Source organism: Ursus arctos, unplaced genomic scaffold (genome assembly GCF_023065955.2).
Source record: "Ursus arctos isolate Adak ecotype North America unplaced genomic scaffold, UrsArc2.0 scaffold_30, whole genome shotgun sequence".
Lineage (NCBI taxonomy): Eukaryota > Metazoa > Chordata > Mammalia > Carnivora > Ursidae > Ursus > Ursus arctos.
In genome coordinates, this window is record NW_026622986.1 from 10,736,442 (window position 1) to 10,756,943 (window position 20,502).

The 20,502-nt window shown below is 37.7% G+C and overlaps 1 protein-coding gene across 1 annotated transcript in view; it reads right to left on the reverse strand.

The window, feature by feature from the left end:
* Window positions 1-8,647: 8,647 nt before the first annotated feature.
* The window catches only part of RAB18 (RAB18, member RAS oncogene family), a 34,040-nt gene continuing 22,185 nt past the window's right edge, over window positions 8,648-20,502 (reverse strand). Inside the window, exons 4-7 of the mRNA XM_026483519.4 lie at window positions 16,167-16,239; window positions 14,847-14,965; window positions 14,497-14,563; window positions 8,648-11,006 (exon numbers count right to left, since the gene is read on the reverse strand). Coding sequence (XP_026339304.1) covers window positions 10,831-11,006; window positions 14,497-14,563; window positions 14,847-14,965; window positions 16,167-16,239 — 435 coding nt within the window. The 3' untranslated portion in view covers window positions 8,648-10,830. The remainder of the gene's footprint in view (window positions 11,007-14,496; window positions 14,564-14,846; window positions 14,966-16,166; window positions 16,240-20,502) is intronic.

Below are 20,502 nucleotides of genomic sequence, written 5' to 3' on the forward strand. Positions count from 1 at the left end.
AAAAGGCAAAACAGTATTGTCATAAAATCAGGAACAAACAAAATTATCTTTACTCATACATATAATTATGAACCTAGAAATAAAAAACACTAAAGAGATTAGTATTAACAAATTTGGTAAGATGCTATTTATAAGAAATATATGCACTAATTTTTATTACTGAGACTAATTAATGAGAAATGAAAAATATTAAAAACCCTTGATACACTGTAGTAACAAAAAAAAAAATGATAGAATGCCCAGGAATATATTAACAAATGTAGTAGAGGATATATATAAAGGAGATTCTAAAATTTTACTGAAGGATGTAAAATAAGAACTGAAACAATGGAAAGAGATAAGCCATGTGTCTGGGTAGGGGGACTTTTTTAAATGTCAGTTTATAAATATATATATTTAATGCAGCTCTTGTCAGAATTCCAAAGGATTTTATTTTGTAACTAGATAAAATCATTGGCAAAAAAAAAAAAAAGCAGTGATGGGGAGAACTCGATTTATAAATATTCCGTAAATCTCAATGGTTCATTTTGGCACAGCACTACAACATCGGAACAAAATCGAATCTAGAAATAGATTCAACTGTGTGTCTACTGATGGAAAAAACATCCATAATCCAGCTAGTATCTCAGCCTCCTCACTTCCAACTATCTATTCTTCCACTCCCTCAGGGACCCATACATGGTTATAATCTTGATTTACTCCCAAAATCTCAAAGTCAAGCATCTCTCTGACACAGCCTATCTTTCCAGCTCACTTGCCCTGGTACATCTACTCCAAAATATTGATCTCTTTAGGAATGCCCACCCTTTGATTCTACCTTTTTTTTTTCCAGTCATCAATTTCTTGTTGGCCTCACTAGTTAAAAGACCAATGACTGCTCTAGCTTAGAAGATACACCCAAGCACATGTTTGTTTCTATGCCCTCCCAAGAACATCTTAAAAATAAAGGAATTGAAGAACAAATCTTAATGGTGAAGGCAGTGAAGAATATCATATTTCTGCAGATCTATGCAAAATGGAGAAAAGATGGTTGCCTTTAATGGATAAAAGGAGAGAACAAGGAAGTCTAAAGTATCCAGGTAAAGACTGCAATAGAGGCCAGAGCCTATCTGCTGGGGGTCCACATAGAAAGCCCCAAGCAGCATTGGGTATGGTGGAGGTGGGAGGAAGAAGGCAACCAGACATGACACACAGGGGCCCTTCTGGCAATAGGCATGTTCCATATCTTTATTGTGATAGTGATTATACAAGTGTATATATCTATTAAAACTCATCAAAATGTGGGGCGCCTGGGTGGCACAGCGGTTAAGCGTCTGCCTTCAGCTCAGGGCGTGATCCTGGTGTTATGGAATCGAGCCCCACATCAGGCTCCTCCGCTATGAGCCTGCTTCTTCCTCTCCCACTCCTCCTGCTTGTGTGCTTGTGTTCCCTCTCTCGCTGGCTGTCTCTATCTCTGTCGAATAAATAAATAAAATCTTTAAAAAAAAAACTCATCAAAATGTGATCCTAAAATGAGTGCTTTTCATATTATGTAAAATATACTTCAATAAAGATTTTCAAAATTGACTTAGAAACTTGGTTTCTCATCCAAAGAAATGAAACACATACAGTTATTCACTGTCCATTCATGGGCCACTGGTTGAAAAAGCTGTGCACTCTACAACAGAAGACTTGCAACCATTTAAAAAAAAAGAATGAGGATGAGCTCCACAGACCAATGATATGTGGAATGATTTCTTCAGGTTACACTGTTAAGTAGAAAAGGAAGATTCAAAAGAGTGTATAGCGGGGTGCCTGGGTGGCTCAGTCGTTAAGCGTCTGCCTTCAGCTCAGGGCGTGATCCTGGGGTCCTGGGATCCAGCCCCGCGTTGGGCTCCCTGCTCTGCGGGGAGCCTTCTTCTTCCTCTCCCACTCCCCCTGCCTGTGTTCCCTCTCTCGCTGGCTGTCTCTGTCAAATAAAAATAAAATCTTTTGACAGAGACAGCCAGCGAGAGAGGGAATACAAGCAGGGGGAGTGGGAGAGGAAGAAGCAGGCTCCCAGCGGAGAAGCCTGATGTGGGGCTCGATCCCAGAACGCCGGGATCACGCCCTGAGCCAAAGGCAGACCCTTAACGACTGCGCCACCCAGGTGCCCCAATAAATAAAATCTTAAAAAAAAAAAAAAAAAGGGTGTATAGAGTATGCTACCTTTTCTGTTAAGAAATGGAAAAAAAAAAGAATATTGCATAATTTTTGCAAAAAGAAACACGGGAGTAATAAACCAGAATTTAGCGATAATGACTACATATGGGGAGGTCTTGAGATCAGGGTGGCATCCGTAGGAATGGGAAAAATCAAATAAAAGGGATGAAAAAGCGCGCGCTAAAACTGAGTACAAATAGGAGCGAAGGAACTCCTATCAAATAGATGATAAACCTAATAAACCATAAAGAAAAAGTATTCAAGTAATGTGAAGACTTGATTGTCTGCCCATGGTGAAATTACACCTAAGGACAAAAAGAATGCTAATGAAGCTTTACTATCTCTTAGCCTGTTTGTGATTAGTAGTTCTATTGGAATTCTAACTCCAATCATTTTGTAAGAGTGATTCAATCTTAGCTCTATTGCTATAAAGTGAGCCGTGCAAGAGGTAAGTGTAAACAGACAAGTTTATAAATGCACATGGTTACGTTATCTGGTACAAGATTTATTAGTGGTGCGTTACAGAAAACTTGGATGTCAGTTGTGTTTAACCTAAAATAGGCGGTATGAGTGTGACATGTGGGAATATTTAACTAGCTTAAAATTCCTAGTGAGGAAAATATGGCTAAAGGAACATGAATCTTAGAAAGAACAAATGTCTTGCGGCAGGAGGCTGTACTATTTCCTGACACGACAAGCGGAATGCCTGGAGCTCCTGTGGTGTGTGCAGACTTCAGAGGGCCAAGACACACGCAATGTCATGTAGCCTGAGGAGAGGCCTGCTGTCAGTAGAAGGCCTGCACAAGCCTTGACAACAGAAGGAACCTGGCAGTATCGGAACAGGTACCTTATCTGCATTTATCCACTCTACCTAGAAATCATTACATCATTTATTTCCAGTTCACTGTTCTAGACTACTGTTTTGCTTGTTTAAAAGACCACAGGGGCAGTACCTGGGTGGCTCACTCAGTCAGGAGTCTGCCTTTGGCTCAGGTCATGATCCCACGGTCCTGGGAACAAGCCCTGCATCAGGCTCTCCGCTCAGCAGTGAGTCTGCTTCTCCCTCTCTCCCTCTGTGACCTCGCTCACTTTCACTCTCTAATAAATAAAATCTTTTTTTAAAAAAGGACCATACAGACAAAATGCTTGCAAAACAGAAAAGGAAAATACATACAGAATGAGAAACCATAACTTTAGAAAAATAATTTTTAAATATGTCCAATTTTGTTCCAGAAAATCTTTAAGCCTCAAAAGAAAAAAAAAAGTAGTTTTCTCTCTGGGAATTGTAAAAATTGATTTAAGGAACAATAGAAAAACTGAGACAGCTACTAACCAGGCTATGCTAATAGTAAAGCTTAACACTTATTGAAGCACACTGTGTCAAGCTTTATACTCCCTTATTCATCTAATGCTCACAACCCGATAAAGTTGTGGACACTATTAGCCCATTTTCTCTTTTTTTTGAGAGACAGCGTGCTGGGGGAGGGACAAAGGGAGAGAGAGGATCCTAAGCCGACTCCACACCCAGTGCAGAGCCCGATGTGGGGCTTGATCTCACAACCCTAAGATCATGACCTGAGTGGAAATCAAGAGTTGGATGCTTAACCAACTGAGCCACCCAGGCGCCCCTATCCCATTTTCAGTATGAAGAAACTGAGACCCGAAAAGGTTAAGTAACTGGCCCAAGATCACAGAGCAGTAAAGTAACTGAGCTAGAATATGAACACACTCTGATGCCCAGGGGCCACACTAGCCAATATGCTACACTGACTTCTAGGAAACCTGCAATGAACAATCTCCCTTCTTAAAATAAAGTATTTCAGCATGTAGAAAAAGAATCTTCCCAATTTTATGAATCTCACAAAACACGAAGTTATCAACAACAGAAATAATAGTCCAGTCTTACTATTACTACGTTAGAAAAAAGGCAGAAACTGGTGAATCCCAGGGAGAGCTTGGCCCATGGAAACCCAAGAAGAGCTCTGGCCTAGGGACAGCTGGGAGATCTGGGCATGCTGGCCAAGGGGCAGTGCTAGAGTGGGCTCTGCTGAAGGCTGGGGCGCAGGCCTTAACAGCTGGTGTGAAATGGGAGGTTTCCTCTAACCACTTTGTCAGGGCACAGACTCAAATATCAAAACAAGATGCCTGCAGCTTCCTCTAAATAATATATTTTAAAATAAATTACATTTTTGTTATTTTACCCCCAAAAAATAGCAGCTCCAGTTTAAACCAAAGTATCAAGCTGATTTGGCATGTGGATAGAACAGAAAAGCAACTACATAGATTCTGAAATGAGAAAAACAATTCTATTCACACTAATGAAAAAAGAATCCTGAGAATAACTTTTAAGAATGCTGAGAACCTATGCAAAGAAAACTATCAGTTTTTAAAACGGTAAAAAATCTGGACAGAAAGAAAGATATCCTATGTTTCCTAATGGCAAGTAAAAATATGTGGTTCCAATTAGAGTTCCCAGTTTTAAAACACTGATGAAAATGACTAAATTTTTGGTTTAAAATGTTTTAATTATGCAGTATTTCAAACAAATCCAAGAGAGAAATCACTAATTGGGAGAAGACTTCAGCAATATATATTAATGGTAAAAGAGTAGTATCCATATCATATTTTAGAAAAAACTCATTAAAAAAAAAAGGAACCACAAAAAGGAAAAATGGGCAAAGGATAAAGTAACCTTTTAACACTCATATGTAAAAACAAATTGAAAAAGAGTGAGAAAGGATTCACCTTACCAGCCAAAAACATATTATAGAGCCACTAACATCAAAACTATGGTTTCCCCAGGCCCCTGAGACCATCTGACGAAAGCTGCAGAGCCCTTCTAAGAATGTTTTTAAAACCATAAAACAATATACACAGGATTAAAGAAAACCAATTACACTGAAATACATTACCTTCCAAGGTTAAGAGACTCTAAAATAGAAGGCCAAAGAAGATTCCAGTACTTAGGGGAATTTAATCTAGCACAAAAATGGTATTTCAGCTCAGTGGGGAAAATACAATGTATTTACTGTGTAGTGCGGGCACACTGGCTATCCATATGGAAAAGAGTAAGATGGCTCCTTATCTTGTGACACAAGCAAAAGTAACTCCAAGTTACGAGTGGTTCAGAAAGAAAACAATGATCTCAGAAGAGGCTAAGGATCCTGCATGTACAACCTGAGAGCTGGAGAACCCAGAAGGTATAAAATATAAAAAAATAACTTGTATGAAAAACCACAGCATCATCAGAGTGAAAAAACAAATAAAACTCAGAAAAAAATGCTTAAAACATACACATATGGGTTAATATCTGTAGCTTATACAAGATAAAACCACAAAAACTGACAGAAAAACTGGCAAAGAATATGAATAATCATTTCAAAAAAGAGCAACTCCAAATGGTCCACAAACACGAAAAAATGCTCTACAGAAAATGTGAACTAAAATAAGTTACACCTTGCAAATATGAGGTAACAAAAATTAAAATTTGAGAACACTTCCTGCGGCTGACAGGGAATGCTGGTGGAAATGTTCATCGTTACACATTTTTGGAAAGCCATCTATAAAATATATAAAAACCAAAAAATACACATTTTGTTTTTGACCCATGGATCCAACTCTGAGATACACGTCCCACAGAAACAAAAAGATCTGTGTTAGAATATTTATTGCAATACCATCTGCAAAAGCAAAAAATGGAAACATGATATGAGTGCCCATCACTACAGCAGCAAACAAACTCTGGTAATCCATACCCCATACCATGGAATATTAATACTGCACAATCACTAAAATAGATGTTAGATGCATATAAATTGGTTTGGAGGGATTTTCACAATCTACCGTCAGGTAAAAAAGGAAACAGGAGGTAAATATACAGATGACGCATATGATTTGGGGGGCGACTATGGAGGCTTGGAGAAATACAAAAAGGGATACATGCGAGGTTGCAACACTGATTACCTCAGGGAGGAGAGAGGTAAGAGCTGAGTATTCATGTGACAGAGGAAACTAAACCAAAAAAATGAGACCCTATAAAACAAGAGGTCCTTAAAATCACATGTATGAATTCAACTCATTTATATGTGTATGTCTATAAAGAAATATATGAAAGTAACCTCACTAAAATATTAAGTTCTTCAAGAGTAATGGCTTTTCAAATGACAGTTTTACTTTTTTCTTCCCTATGCAAGTAAACATCAACATATTGAGCTCGATGCACAAAGAGCCCCTACGAAATAAGAACGTATATACTCACGTGGCATACATTTGGTTGCAAGAAAAAAGAAAATCCAACTCAAACTGGCTTAAACAAAAATGGAATTTATTGACTCACATCAGTAAAAAGTCAGAAAGTAGGGCTGATTGCAGGTACAACTTGATTCAAATGTTCCAGATCGGCATCAGGGCTCCAACTTAGACTCCCTCTCATTTTTTTGGTACAGCCCCAAGGCTGGCTCCTTTGTATTAGAAAAACTAGCTGCAGCAAGTTCAGAATGTCAATCTTCACACCACACTACCTCCAAGAAGGTGTCTTCTTTCAGCCGTTCCTAAGGAAGCCTCACCAAGCATCTTGTATCTAAGCAACCTGAGCTGGGTCAGGAGCCTATCCTTGAACCATTTATTTTGGGGGGCAGGGGAAGAGGGAGAGTTAGTAGCAATGGTTAAAGGCAACCAGGCCAACCCTACCTAGAGCCGGGGGTGTGACAATTCCATCTAAACCACATGTGTGATGGGTTCAGTTATCCAAAGAAATCGTGGGTGGAAGTGAATGCTGGATAGGCAACGACAGCATACATGAGCAAGCAATTAAAGAAAACAATACAGGGGCGCCTGGGAGCCTGCTTCTTCCTCTCCCACTCCCCCTGCTTGTGTTCCCTCTCTCGCTGGCTGTCTATCTCTGTCAAATAAATAAATAAAAAATCTTAAAAAAAAAACCAAAAACAAAAACAATACAAATATCCAATAAAATACTAAAAGTGCCAATCTCACTAGTAATCAAAGAAATACAAATAAAATTACATAATTTGTCACTTACCGGGTTAATTTAAAAAAAGAAGTATTATGTGTGAGAGATGGGGAGGGTGCAGGACTGAGAACAGGTGTGCACACAATTGGAAATGTATGTGTAACAGAACAGCTCTAAGAGGCACTTAAGCAAACTTTATACCACAATCAGAAACAACATGGATTCCTAAATATGAAACAAAAAGCTAACAACAAACAGTAAAATTTAAAGCCCCAACAGAAGCTGACTCCTTTTTTGTTGTTGTTGTTCAAGCTGGTAAGATGCTCCCATTAAAAAAAAAAAAAAAATCAGAGATCACTGGGTTAAGTCCATATTTATATTCCTTAGCTCCAAGTCTTGACTTAGCCTGTTTCTTTCTATTCACTTCCTTCAACATTCTTAGACAAAACCCAGGATGGAGTCTCTAGTTAATTACCCAAAGAATAGCTGGGGTCAGAACTAGGGTAATGTCTTCCGGAAACTGATTAAATGCTTTATCCCTCTATCTAAACAGACAAAAAACTTTCAGAGTATGACTAGTAAAATATAGAAGCATAATACTTAGAGAACTACAATCCGGAGTACCTAGAGGATTATCCCAGCTTGCTTGAAAATACGAAAAACTATACACTAAATTGTGTTTAAAGATATTATGGATATGAGGTAGGTCCGTGCCATCCCACAGATAGTAAAGGTAGTGGTATAAGGATTCTTTAGGAGCTATGGGGTCAGTTCCACACTTGTACAGAATCACATATATTTCTTGAGTATGTTGAGTACAATGAATCAAAATCAAGTTCAGTTTCACTGTATTCATTTAGAAAGTCAATACCAAGTGTGAATCTGCAGATACGGCAATTTAAGTACTTGATGAAAACATTCCCCCAGATTTGTTTTGAGCAAAAGACTATTCCAAAAAAAAAAAAAAAAAAAGACTATTCCTAGATTTGATTTCTTTTCTCAGGTCCAATTACAAATTTAAGGTCCCATACACCTCCTGATTTTGTATCTTTCCTAAGTCAGGGATTTTCATTCCATCCCAAGAAGGAAAAGGACTAAGACGACCCACTCTACTACCTTAACTTTCAGATCAAATGACTTACCTGTTTAGTTTACATCAATGGAATTTACTTTATAACCAAGAAATCTGATCTACTTCTATTACACATATAAAAAAAATGACTTAAAAAAACATGAGGGAATGCCTTTAATCCTGCTGTGTTAAAACAAAGGAGCTAGTAAGCAGCCATAGCAAAAGGAGCAGGGTTAAGACCATGGACTTGGGAAAAATGCCTTCGCTGCAATCCAGCTCCATCACTGATGAAGCTTTGTGATCTTTGGGGAGTTACCTAGCAAACCTGTATTTCATTATCCTCCTCTTTAAAATGGGCATAATAGGCATACCAACCAATCTCTTCAAGTTGTTGTGAGGTTTAACGAAAAGAAATAATCCAGCTCTTAGATGTTAACTATTACGTTTAATATAAATTGAGTATTTATTTGTTGTTTAGGTCTGTGTCAGTATTTCTAGAATTCAAAACACTATATTCTAATTGTTCTAATTTGCACCATCTGCAAAAGGCACTTTTAAACTACTTCAACTGATTTGGAAATGAAGAATTAACAAAATCCTCAGCTATTCAAGTGACTAATTTTAGTTATCATAACTACTTCACTTAGAAAACCTCCACTAGGAAATAAGCTTGCAACAAAATAGTGAAGTGAAAGCCATATAATACATTAGAATCTCAAAAACACTACATTCAGATGTTCCTCAGCCCATGAGAGTAATAGGGAAATGCAGAGTACTTCCTGAATAAATGCATCTAGGGAAAGCAGGCTATATTTATTTCAAAAACTATAAAAGGTTACAATATAAATCTATCAAACAAAATTAGTTTTTTAAAAGTAAGTGACTCATATGTATCCAAATTTTGACCAAATCAACACAAACAACCCAATGCACAAAATGATTATTATATAGCTCAAGGAGCAAAAAGCAATAAACAGAAATAAATGTCTTGTCAATACAGACAACACTACATAAATATACAAATCTACAGCTTTAATGTAACACAAACAAATCGTAAGTACATGTGTTAGCTACCTTTCTCCAACAGTAAAGGAGTAAATGTTTTATATTTAGTAAATACATATATAATGTATAAAACCTTTAATCACACGTAATGTAGTCTCACAAGTGTGAACCAAGTAGAATGTTAGGTTTCTTACGTGAAGATATACAGTTCAGAAAGAACCCAACTTGATGTAAATCCACTATCACAAGTTATTGCAAAGGTGAGCCAAAAAAAGTCTATCATTTGCAACTGTATACAAATAACAAACTGCCCAGAAATTAGTATCAGAAATCTTACCGAGGGATATCATGGTAACCTGCCTGAAAGGACAAATAACTTAGTTGGGGGATTAATATAGCAGATATCAAGGTAAATTAAATAACATATGAGTGAAAAAATATGCAATGTATAATAGCAAGAGGTTAGAAAACTGAATACTGTGGAAAAGATTTATTAGTCTGTACAAGTTGGTTTTGATAAACTATTGGCTACTTGTTACAGTAAATTACCAAGATTTTCATTGCAACAGTATTTTCCCACACACATCAAAATCTGGAAGCAATATGTCTTTCTCCTGTCGTCATTTAGTGTTCTATTTTTCCCAACCCTCAAAACACAGAAATAGGTTTCTGAATATCAACTAGCCATTTAAGGAAGTCATAAGATACAGATGTTCATAAACAATACACAAGCTACAATTGAGGTACCTGGACAAACACCACCAACATTTATGGAAAAAGGTGTTGGTTTTTAAAGTGGTAAGTACTACGTGAGTTACATAAACACACTATTCTCGTCCTTCCAAAACCAAAATGGGGGAAAACCTCATGGCCATTCTGCCAAACACCACATAACTAAAAACGCTGCACAAAGGGTCAGAATCCAACGTACATATCACAGAGTTAAAACGCCAGTTAAGCAACTGAGCTACTCACTGAAGAAAATTTAAAAGTAAGTCCAAACTTCTTAACACATCAATGCTATTTTAGAAGCATCATCAAAACAAACGGAGATTTAATTATAAATTGGCCTGGACTGCGTCCTGTAAAGAGAATTTTGCTTAGTACTAAAAGAGAATCTGTCAGCAAACATCCTACAAAAGCTGTGGGATCATGCTCTGTGTTATTCCTGAAAGGAAATCTGCCAGGTTTGATGATACCTGAATATCTCCCAGTGGTTCTGGGAGTTCTACATACCAATTAATTCAGTAATTGATAGGAGAATATAAGCAAAGAGGAAACCAAAAGTAGACCTTGTATCAACATAGACTAGATAGGTGGATTTTTTTAATCACATGATAAATGTAAATCATAAAATCAAATGTACTTAAAAAGTACACCTATTTTATGTTACATAAAAAACTGTAGACTGCAAACTGTGCATGCTTACCATAACATTGTACCTGGGAAAGCCGATGAGTGGGATTTCTTGCAAATATTTACTGCCATGATACAAAACAAATATGTGCAAACTGCAAGGTCCCTAGAATAGCAGTTAGAGAGTTTATATACAGAAAGATGTCACTATCTGATCAAATATGCAAGAGATGGAGTTTCCCAGAGTTTATAACATAGAACAGTAACCACCACAGGCTCCTCCTCCAGGGCCTTCTTCCCTGTGTGTCAGTTTGACCCCTTTATTCTGGTTCTCACTTTCCCACAGTCCAGGCGTCTGAATGATCTTTTCAACAAGTTCCTCAAAGGCACACTGTACACCATCGCAGGTTTTTGCACTTGCCTCTGAAATTCAAGAAAAAATGTCAGAGTCTATTCTTTTCTGGTCCTATTCCTACATCTTTCTGGGAAACTACTACGGCATAAATATCAGCCAGCACTATACACTGAGGCAAATCTGCAGCTTCTTCCACAAGTTTAATATTCATGACTTTCCCACAACTCTCAAAAGTTGAGCTATTTAAATTCTATCCACAAGAATAGTGAGTGGTATATAAGCCCAAGATTTTGTGACAGAATTGTACACTGTAAAGCCCTACTCAAATATTATGCCAAAGTTCCTCCTTAATTTTTCAGTTAGTTCTTAAAATCAACCCCCAGAACAGATCATCATTCCCATTTCAGAATAAGGAAATTCAGGCTCCAAGTTGAACAATCTGGCTGTTCTCTGCCTGCAACCAAGCAGCTACAGGTGACTGGATAAGTGATATACAACCATGGCCACTGATCTCCTTTTACATTTATGCTCCCCATGAAACTCATGTGGACATTGAGCCCTGCCCCCCAATCCTACCTTTCCCTAGTAACTGCCTTTTTCACTGAGATGACTCTCATTCCTTTATCATAGAACTCCTCTATCTCAGCTCATGACCTACCTTTATGTTGAGAAAAATAGAAGCGATCTGACAGGAGCTACTGATCATCCCACTAGGGGACTCACCCACCTGCCTGCACGTGTAACCTTCGGCTCTGCCTCCGCTCCTGTGACAGTGGAGGAACTGCCCCTGCTATCTAGGAGCAGCCCCTTTTCTAGCTCCTCGGATCCCATCCCTTCTCATTCACTGAAGAATCATGTGCCTCACATGCCCTCACTACTGGATCACATCCGTCAGCTTAAAAGCCTCCAAAACTATTGTCCATCTTACTAACCAACCAAGCAACCAACCACCCTGCCTTGCAGCCTACACACACCCTTCTAGTAGCCACCCGGGTTCTCTACTCTCTTTCAAAGCAAAATTGTCATCAAGAGTTACCTATGTAAGCTGTTTCCGCTTTCTTAGCTCACGTTTTTTCTTCGAACTATAACTGACCCTTGAACACCACCAGTTGTTCAAGGGTCCACCTACACATGGATTTTTTTTTTTTTTGACAAATACAGTACAGAACTGTAAAGGTATTTCCTTTTCCTTATGATTTTAGTAACATTTTCTTTTCTCTAGCTTTACTGTAAGAATGTAGTATGTAAGACACAGAACATACAGAACATATGTTAACTGACTGCTCATCAGTAAGGCTTCAGGTCAACAGGAGGCTATTAGCATTTCAGTTCTGGGGGAGTCAAAAGTTATACGCAGATTTTCGACTGTGCGGGGGATCGGGACCCCTAGCCCCACACTGTTCAAGGGTCAACTGTACTCTAACTAGGTTTTTGTTCTCACCACTCCACTGCAACTTTTCTTTTAAAAAATACCAGCGTTCTCCATCTTGTCAAATCCAGTGTCCTCATCCTATATGACATCTTCCAGCATTTGATACAGCTGATCACTTTCTACCTTTAAATACTTTGTTCACTTGACTTCCAGGACACTAAACACTTGTATTCCTCCTCTCACCAGCATGTCATTCACAGCCTTATTTGCTGACCCTCCTGTGTCTGCTGACCTCCAATTGTTGGAGCACCCCAGGCTTCAATCTTCAGCTGTTTTCTACCCAGTTAGTCCTGTGACCACTATCTGTAATTCCATAACTTTAAATACCACCTAAATGCCAATGACCAGCATGCCCACTCGTTATCTGAAAAATGGTTCATTCTTATGCTAAGCAGAATTCTTGATTCCCCACTCCCTTACCCAAACCTGTTCTTACCTCAGGCTCCCACACACAGTTAATGGCAGCACAGTCCACATAGTTTGTTCATGCCAGAGACTCAGTTATCCTTGATTGCTCTCTTTCCTTATCCTCAATACCCAATCTATCAGCAGAGCCTGTCACCTTTACCATCCAAATATCTCCTAGGTCTGCCAACCTTCCAGAAGCCACCCACAACCACTCCCACAGTCAAAGGCAACAGCATTATTCATCTGGCCACTGTAAGAAATGACAAGCTTCTTGCTTCTGCTCCTCATGGACCATTTTCTGTACAAACAGGTCTTTTAAAAAGAATATCAGATCACAGCACTACTCCCCTGCTTTCTACACTTAGAATAAAATCCATTTCTTTACCATACCCTACAAGGCCCAACATGACCTTTTAAATTTCATCTTCTATCACCACCAACTTTTCCCCCAATATACACTATGCTCCAGCCCACAAGCTTTCTTCCTGTCCCTTAAACACACTAAACTGGTTCCTACTTCAGGAAATATTTGCTATTCTCTCAGCCTGAGATGTTCTCCCTCTAGATCTTCATATTATGGATTCTTGTTCAAATGGCACTCCCTCCAAGAACTTCTCCTAATTACCTCCCACCCCCATCATACTCTCTCTCCTTCACAGCACAACTTACTTCCTTAAGTCTGTGAGTTTCATGAAGGCAGGGACTTTGTCCATTTTGTTCATCTGTTATATTGTCGGTGTTCAATAAATGTTTATTGAACTAATGCATCAAAATGAAGGACACCCAGCAAGTAAGCAGCAGACATAGTACTTAATTCCTTTCTAAAATTCCCTATTACCTTCCACTTATAACACCCTGCTTCTATCTATAGATGATGTTCTTTTATTTCCATTTCCCAATTCCTAAAAGATTCTAACAGTGGAAGAGCTAAATCAGTAATTCCTAAAGCTGGCTTCACATCAGAATCAACTAAGGTGTTTTCAGAAACTGTCTTCCAGGCCGTTTCAGACCTGTGACAAGGCCCAGGGAATCTGTAATGTTACAAAAGCTCCACAGCGATATAGCCTGTCCACTTTCCTAGACAGGGGATCGACAAACTTTCCCTGTAAAGGGCCACGTGGTAAATATTTGAGGCTTGGAATGCCACATGGTTTCTGCTGCAACCACTAAACTCTGCCATGACGCACCAAAGCAGCCACAGGCAGCATGTAGATGACCGGGTAGGCAAGGCCGTGTCCCGATACAATGGTGGAACCAGATCTGGCCCCACGCTGTAGTCTGCCAAACCCTACTTTACCCTGCTTCTCAAGTATTAATGTGCACACAAATCACATGAAGATCTTGTTAAAATACAGATTCCAATTCAGAAAAGATGGGTTGGGCCTGAAATGAAGCATTTCTAACAAACTTCCAGGTGGTACCACGGCTGCCAGCACAAGGACCAGCAAGGCACAACTACAGCACTGGGTGCCTGGCTTTACTGAAGGCCCTTACATCCTGAGATGAATGATCGGACTGTGTCCTATCCAACTTACAAAACGCGATCCGATTTTTTTTTTTACAGAAGGAAAAATGAACCTGGCTCTATAGTTAGATTTCAAAGCACAAGAAAATAATGAACTAAATACATACATCTACAGTTCATAACGAGAAAAATGTAGCAAAAACTCCTTAAAATTCCTCATTAATAATGAAAGGATAAATGTTCACACACCTACCTATAAATAACATGGAATGCTTTCGTGCAAATTTCAGGCCTTCGTTTCTATCGACTTCACGATTTTCCTAAAAGATAAGTATAAAGATTAAGAAAAGCTACCAAGGGGCGCCTGGGTGGCTCAGTCGTTAAGCGACTGCCTTCGGCTCAGGGCGTGATCCCAGCGTTCTGGGATCGAGCCCCACATCAGGTTCTTCCGCTGGGAGCCTGCTTCTTCCTCTCCCACTCCCCCTGCTTGTGTTCCCTTTCTGTCTGTCTCTCTCTCTCTGTCAATTAAATAAATAAAATCTTTAAAAAAAAAAAAAAAAGCTACCAAAGTACAGTCAAAATGCCAAGTGTCTGACTTCTTACCTTATCAATTTTATTTCCAACTAGCATGTTTACTATGTCATTTCTCGTGCAGTATGTTTCCAATTCATTTAACCAATTATCCAATTTCACAAAGGTCTCTCTTCTTGTGACATCATAAACTGAAATAAAAAGGGTCACTTATTAAATAAGCATTAAAAATAAGCAGCAATGACATTTTATTTCTGATATGTGACTAAGAGCTAATATTTCTATATAGGCAAGTTTGTTTCTAAGTCTTCGATGCTTAACAATCAGTATCTATTCACCCAGATGGGAGAAAGTGTATTAAAAAATAATAAACATATACATACACACGCTTCAATTTTATTAATACACACTGTGAGAGAAATGAAATTATATCCTGTGCGATAACTGAAAATTAGTTTAAGCAAAACAACAGCTGTTCCCATTCGTAACAATAAAAGACATTTATCCAAAAACCAAAAACATTCAGATCTAAACCTGTGGCAAAATACCAAATTTTTCCCATGGATTTAAACATCTATGATCCTGTTAATTTTACTCTTACAAGGACCAGAATTTGCAACTTTGAAAAAATATGTAAACTTAACTGATAGGATCCTGTCTCCCTTTATCACTTCACCTTACATCGCCCTGCATTGTAATATATAAAGACCTTATTAATATAAAGACCTTATTAAAGTGTTTTCTACACTTACAGATGCTAAACCAAAGTAAGAGTTGCTGTTAAAAATTAATGAAATGAACCTAAAACCTCACAATTTATGATATAATATAAAAAGATAATTTTATCTAAAACTGACCAGTATTTATTTTTAAAAGTTTCCCAGGAATATTAATAACAAGTACTTTTCAACAACTTATAGTGAGAATCCACATTTGGTTTTTAGAATCTGTATGATTATGAATCAACAATGTTAAGTGCTTTGTGATACTTTTTAGGACTAATAAAACAGATTCAACTAAGCAACTAGCACGCTTCTTCCTTTATAAACGCACAGCAAATGTTAATACGCTGCTGACTGAAGATCAGTTTCTGGTAACACTCTGAAGACAATTACAGGTGGATTAATCCTCAAATATGTCCTCATCAACAAGTGCTTTTAAAACAAATAAATTAATTTGATCTTTAACTTTTAATTGCTAGACAAAGAACTGAAAAGAAAACTTGGAAGTTTAAATATTCATTAATATTAAATGAAGCTAATATAACTTCAAGTTACATATAGGTACCCCTGAAGAAAAATAAAAACTTACTGACCTTCACAGATAAGGAAAATCAGAAACTGCAATAAAATAACAATATTTTTAAAAGAGTATCTTAAAGTAAAACCTTACCTAATATAACACCCTGTGCACCTCTATAGTAGCTGGGAGTTAATGTTCTGAACCTCTCTTGACCAGCAGTATCCTAAAAGTGACAATCAATTATTACTAAATTTAAAAAGTATAAATAATAGATCTTCAATTTATTAAGAGTACAAAGTCACAACAGCATTATTAAAAATATCCACGCACAAGCTCATTTAAAACTTGAAATTTAAATTAGATGTGTTTTCTTACTGACAAGTGTCACATAAAATAAAATTAATAAATACTGACTCATCTCTAGAAAAATGCATCTAAGTAAAGGGATATTTTTAAAGATTTTTATCACACATTAAACCCATTTCCTTGAAAGCCATGGTTCTCAACTTCAGAAGCACAATGAAATTTCCTGGGAAATGAAAAATTCCAATGCCTGGGTCCAACCCCCAATGATTCCTGTTTAATTGGTCTACCGTATGACAGAGTTTTCAAAGTCTTCCGGGAGATTCTAAAGTAGAATCACGGTTGAGAACCACTTATTTTTTTAAAAGAGAATTACAGTTATTTTAGGTAAACAATTTTTAGGTTGGACTCTTAAAGCATTTTCCGTGTATCTTCTTTTAGAAAAATGCATAAAACCAAACCACTTGCTATCACATGTTTCTGACTCGTATTGGGGGAGATGAACATAAGAAGTACACCAGCTAAGAAGTGCAAGTTTCATGAGGAAAGAGACCTCATCTGCTTAATCACCGGTTTAACACCAGTGCCTAGAGCAATTCTTGCCACAGGATAATTGCTTAACTTTTCTTGTGGGGGGGGATACCCAAACTAATAAACAAGTCTGTACTTCCGGGCCTGGTTCCTTCTGCCTTCTTTCTACCATCCTTAGACTGTGGCTTCAAGGTACCTATGATTATGCAAAGCAGCAGTTGACAAATGACTCCCTCAGCCCACCACCTGTTTTATTAAATAAAGTTTTACTGGAACACAGCCAGGCCCATTCACTTATGCACTGCCACATGGCCTGCCTTAGGATTAGACTAAATATTTACTATCTGCCCTTTAAGACAAAGTTTCCAGTCTGCTAATATAAAATAACCTGAAGAAAAGTGAAGACGTTATGTCAAACATCAACTTCGCTGCCAGTCTCATGGTTGTAAATTCAAGTTTAGCTATGGGGCAAGCAGAAGCTCCTTCAGATATAAAACATGTGAATAACCTCTAAGAGGTTTATAAGATTGGAGAGGCATTTTAAACCAGCAGTGACGGGCTCCAGCTACCTACTTTCCCACTTACCTACTTTCTTTCCCTGGCCAAAATAATGTAAGAGCAATAGGTAGAGAATATACGAGTAATTTCTGGTCCCAGAAGGGAAACATAAGAGGAAAATAACTTTCAAAGTAAACCGCGTTGCACATCTACTGCTCTTCCCCAGGTAAGCTGACATAAACGCAGAACGTCCCTGCTTCCAGATTGTCACCACTACAGAAACTGCCCCAACCCTGCCATACTGACGTGAAAAAAATAACAAAATTAAACTTGCTAAACAGATAAATTTATGATAAGAGTGATTTCTCTCTTTACAAATTCCCTTTGCTTCGAAGTTTCTTATAAAACCTCTGATATTAAAATGATTCCACTTGCACACTGGCTCAACTTTTCAAAAACAATAATATAAATTAAAGGTGATAAAGTGAAGTGCACTTGCTATCTAAAGCAGATTATAATTTGGATAATTTGATATAGGTTAGGGCAAGGACCAAGCAAGAAATATTCTAGTCACAAGACTTTTTGTTGTAACAGAAATATTCTGTTTTCGTAACAAACCGTATCCACACTGTAATAATTAATTTCCAGAAACAGCGGAAAGCATTTGCATATGAAATTTGTTTTCCTTGCTATTCACTGAGATCAACTCAGTAACTGCTCTGATGAAACACAACATACAAGTCAGAACTGCGAAGTGCCTTGAGCATCTGACTCCTGCTTTCCCCTCAGGTCATGATCTCAGGGTCCTGGGATAGAGCCCCATGTCAGACTCCGTGCTCAGTGGTGAGTCTGTTTTCTCCGTCTCCCTCTACCCCTCCCCCTGCTTGTGTTCTCTTGTGCTCTCTCTCTCTCTCATTAATCTTAAAAAAAAAAAAAAAAAAGACTAGAGCAAAAAAAAATGTTTTAATGTTAAAACATGACTGACACTTTACACACAAATATTTAAATTAGTCCAGCTATTTAGAGTCTTGATTTTTTTGGATCCACTTATAAAAATGTTTAAGTAGGTATGATAATTTGGGCAAAAACCCTGTGCCACGATATTGGATCAGGATTTATAACACCTATAAAATTTACATGCTTAAACAGTCAAAAGTGTGTTTGTTTTCAAGATAGGAATTTGCATTAACTGTAATAGCATCCTTGTAAGATAAGAAAAGCAGAGCTTATTATCTGTGGTTTTCTCATCTGATGGGAGAGGAGAAAAGAGATTATTAAAGACAGAAATGGATAAAGGACTAAGAAGGATCTGGAAAGACTAAATATTAAAATGTGGGAGGGAAGTGAGGGCAGGATACAGAGAAAAATAGCCTTAGAGGTGCTAAGTAGGCCGTGATGCGTGTGTGGCACTTTCGGGAGCAGCGAGGACAGGTTTGCACTTGATTATTCTATTTGACTGATCCTAGGCGGAGCATCCAAGCAGGAGAAGAACTGATTTATATATATGCATATCACAGAAGAATTAGAGGAAACAATGGATTCATGTATTTCTATTAATGAGTGAGGAGGCCCTCCTAAATATGATATAACACTCAAATTGGTGGGGGAAAAAAAAAGTGGTCTGACCACATAAATACTAAAACCTTGGTATGGCAAGAACATCTCTCCCCACACCGTCCATATCCCATACATACACTCACTTATCCTAAACAAGGCAAATGACAAACAGGAAAAAAAATATTTGCAGCATATGACAGTATTACACACACACACACACACACACACACACACACACACACACACAGAACATTAATATTTGGGGCGCCTGGGTGGCTCAGTCGGTTGAGCGTCTGACTCTTGATTTCAGCTCAGGTCATGATCTCAGGGTTGTGAGACTGGGCCTCTTGTTTAAAAAATATTTATATGCTTATGATAAAGATGTCATTTCAGTAATACCTGCCAACCTTTTTGTTACACAGGAACTAAAAAGTAAATTTAAAAAACCTCTTGCATAAAAGAAAGATCTCATGGATACTATCAAGCCTTAGATCCTACTCTAACACGCATACCTCACAAAACAGTAGCAAGGGCAGAAAGAAGTGATAAACTCAACCATGAAACGTATATGGAAAATCAGGCCCCTGCTTTTGTACGGGAAGAAGTCAGCACTCTTAAACTGTTCAATATATTTTATTATGGCCTAATTCAACATTTTCCAAATTGTCTTCTGTTAGACATTACTATTCTGACTGATATCATAATTATATTTGGGGGGGCAAATTGGCTACCAATCATGTAAAGTATTATATGTTAGAAAAAAATTAACAGAAAAACATGAGACACACTTACACAGTTACTTGTTATTTGGGATAAATGTGTGTTAGAAATAATATGCCGTTCTGAGATTGCCAGGAAGATGAATCAGATCATACAATGCATGAACACTTGCCATTTCAATCTGTAACTGATGCCCAAACATTTACTATTTAATCACCATGTTGAAGTACATCTCAACATGATGACTGCTGACCAGTTCTAATAATATCACTCGTAACAAAAACATATTTATATATTTAATTATCATAGTACATGTGGGAATCAGAGAGATGAGCACATTTTTATAAATTATATAGGTAATATATTATCAATCATTTAGATATATAGAGAGAAGGTGGTAGGTAGGTAGATAGATAAGAGTGGGGGAAAGACAGGCAGACAGAGATGGACATCGAGCATCTTGGACGTTTTGACAGTTAATGCTACTTTATTCAGTCAGCACTATCATGAAAAGGTCTAGTGAGGAAAGCAACATGTATCAGAATGTTTGGGTTCACAGGGAAATGAAAAGAAGCCAGCAAATTAAGACTGGACATTGATATTAAAAAATAAATCCAAAGTTGGCAAACTCAAATTTCATAAGTATTTATACTAACAAACATGAAAAATACTTTTTTCCTGAGCACCTTCATCTCCTTCTCCCCAACAACTGCCTTCAGTGTTAGCTGAGTACACACTGGCCTCTTAAAACTTTAAAGAAACATATTCAATAACAATAATCCTCTCTGGCACACAAGATGATTTTTCTATATTTTATTCTGCTTTTAAATATTCTTAAGGGATTATATATTTTAAAATTTTAAATAAAATAAGTCTC